Genomic DNA, 9,262 nt, shown 5'->3' on the forward strand with positions numbered 1-9,262 from the left:
AACAACCCAAGTGTTCATTCATAGTAGAATGGATAAGTAGTTTTATATTCATGTGAAGGATATTATATAACAGAAGAAAAATGACTGTAGTCACACACATCATCATGGATGAATCTCATAAACTTAATGTTGAGGGAAAGGAAAATAAGAGAATACACAAAATATGAAAAACAGTGAAAACATGGGTTTTTTAAAGAAGAAGTATGTCATAAAACTGAAGAAAAACAAGAGAATGATAAGTACAAAAATCAGCATAATGATTATATTGGGCTAAGGACATAACTGAGGTTGGGCACCATAAGGAGTTTTATATATATTGATGATGACTGATTTTTTTTATTAAGGTATCATTGATACACACTCTTATGAAGGTTTCACATGAAAAACAATGTGGTTACTACATTCACCCATATTATTAAGTTCCCCCTATGCCCCATTGAAGTCACTGTCCATCAGTGTAGTAAGATGCCACAGAATCATTACTTGTCTTCTCTATGCTACACTGTCTTCCTCATGACCCCCCCCCCACACACACACACCATGTTTACTAATCATAATACCCCTCAATCCCCTTCTCCCTCCCTCTCCACATGCCCTCCCCCACCCCTCCCCTTTGGTAACCGCTAGTCCCTTCTTGGAGTCTGTGAATCTGCTGCTGTTTTGTTCCTTCAGTTTTGCTTTGTTGTTATACTCCACAAATGAGGGAAATCATTTGGTACTTGTCCTTCTCTGCCTGGCTTATTTCACTGAGCATAATACCCTCTAGCTCCATCCATGTTGTTGCAAATGGTAGGGTTTGTTTCTTTCTTAGTGTATATGTACCACCTCTTCTTTATCCATTCATCTTTTGCTTCCATATCTTGGCTATTGTAAATAGTGCTGCAATAAACATAGGGGTGCATATGTCTTTTTGGATCTGAGAACTTGTTTGCTTTGGGTAAATTCCTAGGAGTGGAATTCCTGGGTCAAATAGTATTTCTATTTTTAGATTTTTGAGGAACCTCCATACTGCTTTCCACAATGGATGAACTAATTTACATTCCCACCAGCAGTGTAGGAGGGTTCCCCTTTCTTGCATTCTTCTTTAAACTGTACATGTATTTTATATTTACTCATATATATGATATCTATTTCATAACAAAACTTTAAAGAAATATATGTATAGCTATATTACAATAAATAAGGAAGGAATGAAAGAAAAAGAAAAAGAAAAATTGGACCACAGTAGCCTTTGGTATAATCTTGGAATATTTTCATTCATTCTTTTTTTAAATGCATGTTGAGGCTTTTCCTTCCAACCCTTTTTTAAGTGTGTGTATTTTTTAAAAATAATCAGTCTATATACTTTAGTATCCTACTTTTTTCTCATATTATCCATGCATGCTGTTATGGTCTTTATAATCATATTTTAATAGTTGCATAATAATCTATTTTATCACATGAAGTAGATCAATTACTTAGCTGTTTTCATATTATTAGATATTTAGATTGTTTCCATCTTTTTTTATTACTCTGATCTCCAGTTGTCCTCTTTTGGATAATTTACATATGGTAAATTTCTAACAGAAGAATTATAAGGTCAAAGGGTTTGAATATTTGTAGATTTTTCAAACATGTGCATATTGTATTTTCTGCAGCCAAGAACATATCTCCATTCAGATGCACTCAAATCATTTCAAATTCAACCTTTCTAAAATAGAACTTATTATCATCCTCTCTAAACTGGCCCTCTTCTCCCAATTCCTGTACTACTGGTAATAGAAATATCAGGAACCTAGGCTGGCCAAACCCTTGCTCCTAATTCCTAGAAATATGCTCCCAAAAGACTGCCCAAACTAGAGACAGGTTCTCCCCCAAGGATTTGGGTGTTTGTGAAAGGGCACACCCTTTCTGCAGAAGCTATACCAACACTATAATAATCAATGCTAACAACTAACATTTAGTCAGCATTTACTATGGGTCAGGCTCTATTCAAATGCTTTACATTTGTTATCTGTGAAGTACTTTTAGAAACTCCTCTATTTTCCAGGATTTGTAGAACTCCAATGATTATGCTAAAGAATTATACACTGCCTCCCTTAATTAGCATGACCAATGTTATCATTTTGAGCTGTGGTGAGCTTTATTCTTTCATATAGTGAAAAACAGAGATGGGGTTTGAGCCCAGGTGGTTTCCTTCCAGTGGCCCAGGTTCTAAAGCACCACTGAATGTGAGGTCTCCATAGAACTAAGTTGTTGATTGTCTCTTTGAAATTCTTTTTGTTTTAGCTTCTCTACCACCGGCTCCTGGCCCTCATCCTTCCTCTCTCCCTGCTCCTTTTGAGGCTCCTTTCCTTGACTGTTTCTCAGTGTACCACTGAAATGCTAGTGTTCCTTAAGACTGTCTTGATGAGATCTCATTCACTCCATGATTCAACTACTATGTACACCAAAATGACTCCCAGCCTCTGACTCTTCTGTTGTTGAAAAAAAAGATGGCAACACAATGCCTAGCTTGGGACAGGAGGAAAAGGATATAGATTGGTGAGTGAGGACAATAACTTTAATATTATACATGCTGCCTTTGATGTGAGGATAGATAAGAAGTAAAAACAAACAAAACCCAATGATAATCAATATGAATAGCTAACATTTAGTCAGCACTTACTGTGGATCAGGCATTATTCAAAATGCTTTACATTTATTAACTTGCCCTCACTACAACCCAGTTAGGCAGGCACTGTTATTATTATGTGCTTGTCCAGAGTGGGTACTCAATAAATACTGTTGAATGAATGCAATCCTTTTTTACAGAGGAGGGAACAAGGTTTAGGATATTAAATTGCCCAAGATTTCGCAGCTAGTAAATGGTAAATTAGAACAGTCTGGTTCCAGGGCCTATAAATGTTTGCCATGATCCCCCAAATCTCTTTAAAATTGGACCCTAACCTACTTTTCTGGACTCATCTCTGGATGCTTCCTAGTGTCCTTTCTCTGTCCTAGTGATTTTTCTCCAAATTTATGAAGTTAGTTCATTTTTGCCCATAGAGATGCCCATTCAGGCTCTTAGCTCTGGAATGCCTTTCTCTTCTCCCCCCTGGTCAGGGGAGATGTTCTCAGCCTTCAATATCCAACTTTCTTATGACTGCCTGTAAGAAGCCCTCCTTCACCCTGAGGCTGAATTACTCACTCCCTCTCATATTGCTTACGTAACACTTTCTTCATGTCTCTAATTACAGATACTCTATCACTGTATTATGATTGATTTATGTGTCCGCATCTCACCAGGTTGTGTTCTCCTTCAGGGCAGGGACTGGGAGTCATTCATGTTTGTGTCCCCAGTCTGGCAGGTAATCAGGATTCAATAAATATTTGTTAAATGAATGAATAAATGGATGCCTTTGATTTGACTTTGCAAAAGATACAGAAAATATTTCTTTGAAAGGACACTTCTTATATTCACCTTTCTACAGAAGCTAAGGACATAAGATTAAATACTAATTTAGCAAAGGCCTTGGATATGGAACTATTTCAATATCGCCAAGGTATCTTGCTTTCTAACATTACTTAATACAGGGTGTCAAGGAATAATTACAAAGACAAACCTTAAGTGTACTCAAATGGAGGAGGCTGAACAAATCAACGTGAATGGTTTGCTGATACAATGTAGAGAACGAAACCTAGGGAACTTAAAAGCCAAAGAAGTCTCAAATATTTTCATTTATCTTTTAAACTTTAGACAAAGGAATTGGGAATTGAGGGAAAACAATACCAGGCATCCTGCACGAAGCTGTTTTTATGACTTCTGTCCAAACGCCTTCTCAAAACCATTAAGGACGTCAAGTTCTCGTGGATTATGTGTCATCTCTTTGTGAGATACAGATAACAGCAAGTTGGGTTTCTGAGACCAGTCATTTGGTAGGTTATTTGGATCCTTGGTTCTCTGAAAATTGTGAATTCCTGCCAACCTGTCTTACTAACTATTAACTTCAAGAGAGATGCATCTGACTCATTGACAGATCCAGAAGTTGGGCCATCCTCTTCATTGTTATCCTGGTATAGCACTTGACAAGTATCCCAATATTATTTTCAGTAACTTGGTTAAGTCTTTCCACCATTTCCCTCCTCACCTTTCTCCGTGTAACCAAAAACATCAGTTGAAAAACTCTCAGAAGAGCTTCTATTAATTCCATCCACAAATATGGTCCAAAGTATCAACACTGTGGTGAAAACAAAGCTCACGAAGAACTATATTCAGAGTTCTTTCGGTTATTTGTCACTGCTTCTTCGTAAACTTTACCTGCTTGCCAAAGGGAGCCAGGCTAATGAGAAGAACGCTTTGGTCTGTGGGCACAGGAGCATCACAGAAGTACCTACAAAGAGACAGGAGCTTCGTGCTGACTGTCGAATTGTTGATTTCTAACCCGTCAGGTGAAAGGCTCATGAGCCAGAGAGGTTCAACATTCAGACAGAGATGATTAATAGTTCAAAGCTCAAGAGAATGGGAGTGGGGTTGTGAGCCGCAGCATAGGTGGAAAAAATAGCCTTAATAGGTGGAAAGGAGGGGTATTATTTTGGAGGCAGGAAGTTGGGGGAGGTCCTTTTAAAAGCCTTCTGTTTTCTCTAAAGGAGGAGGTGAGGTCATTCTTGGAGGGTGAAGTGGGCAGGTCAGAGATTTGTGGAGGTTTGAAAAGGCTGTTGTAGATAATAGGAAACATTCACTTTCGTTTGGCAGCCCTGAGGGCCCCTTTGAGGTGGACCCACGGAAAGGCAAGGGAAGGAGGGGTCAAAGTAAAGGGCTATCGACTGCAAAAAGAAGAAATGAAGGCAGCACTCAGTCCAAAGGGAGAGAGAGAGAGGAGGAGAGGTCAAAGAACTATGGAAAAGAAACAGGAATCTGAGGAGCAATTGAGGAAAGGGCTGGGTTTAGGGAAAGTTTGGTCAGAGAGTGGGGTGTTCAAATAATAATAATTTTAAGTGTAAGAAACAGTAGCAAGTTGAAACAAAATTAAATATACTGCAATTTTGTAATCCTGCATTTCAGCATTGGTTTTATTTGTAGAGTGTGCTTTTCAAACTTTTTTAAAATAAAATTTTGTGTAGACCTACATGGTTAGATCCAGAACGGGTGATCTAGAGCTCTATGTATCCTCTGTCAGCTTTACACCTCCAATAGCAACCCTGGAGCACCTCCATTTAATCTAGGGACTCTTCAAAACAGTTTATATCCACCATCATTTGAGTTTTGACATTGAAAAAAATTTATATCAAATGAACACAATTCTGCTCTTGTTCTTGATAAGATGTTGGGTCCATATTTACTATCATCCAAGTCATGAAATCGTATCAGGAGCACACATTTCTATATTTTCTACAGTAGATAGGTATTACATTTATCATATATTCTAACTAGAGTCTGAAATGCAATTGATTCTGGATTCAGTTTGATAATGTGTCAAGACCCACCAAAAGAGCTAGCTAGCACTTGGGAAATCCCAAAGACAGAGCTTCCCAGCTGTGGGAAAGAAGCAGGTAGAGCTAATTTTCTGCATTTTTAGGGCTAAAGTAGGACTTCTGTCTGTCTTGTCTCTTTATTTAACATTCTGACATTTGAGTAGAGACTTGCCTGAAGTGAGGAAGGAACTGTGGGAGGAGGAGCAGCAAGTGTAAGGCCATGGGGTGAACAATGGGGCTAGAACTGAGTGAGTGTGTGGGAGAGCAATACTGCAGGAAATTAGATCAAAGAGATGCAGGGGGCAATCGTGTAAAGCCCAGCACTCAACAGCATGCATGAGACTTTGATAAGATCACTAGTGTGGAGTTAGAAGAAAGGTCTTAAAAGTGAGCTGAGAAATATGAATATTGAGAGGTGTGGATGACTAGGGCTGGGTACTTAGCAGTCCTGTGATTCCACTCTCTCCCTACTCGATTCCTCTCCTCCCATCAGTGGGCTAGGGTCGGGGGCGTGCTCGAGTCCCGCCAGGCTGCGGCTAGTGTCTTACCCACTTCGTGAGGCACTGAGTTCTTGCAGATGTAGATGTAGCCTGGCTGTTGTACTTTATTTTCTGATCTCTCTTTTAGGAATAGTTGTATTTGTTGTATTTTCAAAAATATATGGTTTTGGGAGGAGATTCCAGCTGCCCTACTCATGCCTCCATCTTGGCTCCTCCCCTACCATACTGTTTTTTATTATTATTGCTCTATAATATATGTTTACATCTTTTAGCATGAAATCTACACTCATGACTCTCCTTTTTAGAATTAAAACATGTGTATGTGGATGTCTATGATTTTTTATTTTTATACATGAGCTTAATACGTTCTCAAATTTAAAATTATTTAGCTTTGTTTTAATGGCATTAAGCATTTAAAATAATTTGATAAGTGACCTCTTTCAAATATAGAATTTTCTCATCTAATAACCTGGTCTGGATTTCCAATTATTCAAGTTTCCATTTATTCAAGTCTTAGTTTCTTCATATAGGTCACACTCTTTATTTGCAAAATTACTTTTAGGCACTTTATATTTTTTACAGTTATTGTGAACAAAGTCTCTTTTTCATATTTTCTTTTTCCTAGTTTGTAGAAATGGTCTTAATATATGTATGTATTCTCTTATGTTTTCTTGTTAGACCCAACATTATTTTCAATTTCCTTTATCTGGAGTTATTCAATTAACTTTATCAATTTGAATCAGTTTTTAAAGTTATTTAGCTATGTAATCATGTTCAAATAATGATTCATTGAATTCTCCTTTTGAATATTTTTTCATCGTATCTAAAACATGTTTTGTTGCATTGATTAGAACATTTAACACAAAATTATAGAAAAGTGGCTGCAATTTGTATCATAAGCAGAGCTAATCTCCTTTATATAAAAAAGCTCCTTCCAAATCCAGAGAAAAAGACCAACAAGAGAAAAATGGACAAAGGATGTAAACAGACAGTTCAGAGAGAAGGAAATGCAAACTCTTAAACATTAAAAAAAAAAAAAAAGCTCAACCTCACTTATAATGAGAAAAACATGGTGCCATTTTTTTATCTATTAGATTAGCAAATAACCAGAAGTTTGTTAACACTATGTGTTAAAAGGCTGTGGGGAAACAGGTGCTCTCATCCACTGCTAGTGAGAATGTAAATTGAGTTAGTCCCTATAGAGGGCAATTTGGCAATATCTTTAAAAATTACAAATATATATAACTTTTGACCAGCAATACCACTTTTAGGAATTTATCCTACCAATATACTTGCACAATTGACCTATGTACAAGGTTATTCACTGCAGCATTCTTTGTAATAGCAACAAATTGGAAACAATACAAATGTCTATCAATAAGGAACTGGTTGAATAAATTGTAGTATATCCATAAAGTAGAATACTACATTGTGGAGAAGGAACGAAGTGCTAATGATACAGAAAGATCTTCAAGATATATATCATCAACTGAAAAAAACAAAGTGCAAAACTGTGTGTATGATATGCTACCTTTTCTGGGGAAGGAAGAGGAAATATATATATATATATATATATATTCATAAAGAAATTCTGGAAAAAATGCATACAGTACTTATAGAAGGGATTACCTTTGGTAATCTGGGTCTGAGCCAATGGGAGGCAGGAGCAGGAAACTTTTAAGTGAACCTAATTTTTTTTAATGTTTAAATCATGAGAATGCATTGTCTATTCAAAAAAGTATGTGGGGAAAAACATGTGAATGCATTACATACTCAACATTAAAAAAATTTGTATCAAAATGCACCACAGTGTTGGTAGTGATGGCAGCTCCCACTGGTTGGAGCCTCGCCAGCCCTTCCCCCAGGAGACCACTACAGTTGGCCAGGTCCTGCTGCACCGTAATTATGTGTGACAGAAAGGACATGATAAAAAATGTTGATATGTTGGGGGAAATGCAACAGGACTCTGTGGAGTATGCTACTCAGGAACTGGACAAATATAACACAGAGGACACTGCAGCCCATATTAAGGAGTGTGACAAGACCTCCCAAGTTTCTAGGAGGAACTTTGGTAATTACCTGACACCTAAAACCAAACACTTCATCTACTTCTGCCTGGGCCAAGTGGCCATTCTTCTGTTCAAATCTGGTTAGAAGCATGGACTGTGCTACATACCCAGCCGTCCTTCCAAAAACAAGGACTGCAGCTCAAATTCCAATACAAGAGTCTGAAATCTTCAACCTTACCTAAAGGGACACATCAATCTTGAAACCTTTATTGTGTTGTTTTGTACAGGATTCTCTGTACTCATTTGTGTGGTTATAAAACATTTAGCAAAAAAATGTTTTAAATCCATTTTTAAATGGGTTGTTATGGGCTCCTTTTAAATTGTTAACAGGACATAGCGAAGTGGTTGGACATATTCCCAGTGGCTGGACTCACTGTGTCAGGTCTTGTATGTATGTGTGCAGCTTTCTGCTGTGGAGCCAGAAAACCTGGATAAGCTGAATTCAAACATTGACTGTGGCCTTAGGCAAGTTCTTTAACCACCACATGGGGCTGTCGTGAGGATTCAATCAGGGAGACAATGTTGTATAGGTTTTAGTTCAAAGTCTAGCTGTGCTAAGTGGAGATGGTTGTTTTCATGTGTTTTGATAGTTGGTGCTTGCCCCTCCCTCCTCCCAAGGCACCTGGCACCCACTTCCCTTCAAAGCGCTTGTGCTCTGTGGTAGCAGTTTGTTTCCAAGTCTGATCCCTTGAAGGCAGACACCCTGTCTTACTTAGCTCTGTATCCACAGTACCCAACACATTGCCTGGCATATAGTAAGCTGTAGTGGGCACATAATAAATGTGTTCCTTCATTCAACAAATATCTATTGAGCACCTACTATTTGCCCAATAGGCTTGCTGCTGAGTGTTGAAAAGATCCGTGGTCCTGTTGACAGTCTAGCAGAGGAGACAGATATTAAACAGATGCTTGATTACAGTGGGATGAGTGAGAAGCACTAGTGTCTCAAGTACAATGAGACCCTGCAGGGAGGAGTCAGTCTGGGAGAGTCTCCCTTAAAAACTGGCTTTTAAAATGAGAATTAAAGATAAATCAAATTACTTCAGTCAAGATTATGAAGTGTTGCAGGCAGAGGGAACTGCCTCCCCAAAGGAAAGTAGTTTATGTCCTTGGGGAGCCAACAGGCCAGCTGACCCTTAGGGAGTATGGAGAGAAACATCTGCAGCACGGCCTGGGAGGTAGACTTGATAAAACTTGTTAACCCTGGTGTACTTGATACTAAGAACAATGTTTCCATTGCAGGGGTTTATGTAGGAGAAA

The 9,262-nt window shown here is 38.1% G+C and overlaps 1 protein-coding gene across 1 annotated transcript; it reads left to right on the forward strand.

Moving 5' to 3' along the window:
* Positions 1-7,838: 7,838 nt before the first annotated feature.
* LOC108402941 (dynein light chain 1, cytoplasmic-like) lies at positions 7,839-8,087 on the forward strand. The gene has a single exon (XM_017669794.1). It carries the CDS (start codon positions 7,839-7,841, stop codon positions 8,085-8,087), a length of 249 nt encoding a protein of 82 aa, XP_017525283.1.
* Positions 8,088-9,262: the final 1,175 nt, after the last annotated feature.

The sequence above is a fragment of the Manis javanica genome, chromosome 1, assembly GCF_040802235.1.
Source record: "Manis javanica isolate MJ-LG chromosome 1, MJ_LKY, whole genome shotgun sequence".
Taxonomy (NCBI): domain Eukaryota; kingdom Metazoa; phylum Chordata; class Mammalia; order Pholidota; family Manidae; genus Manis; species Manis javanica.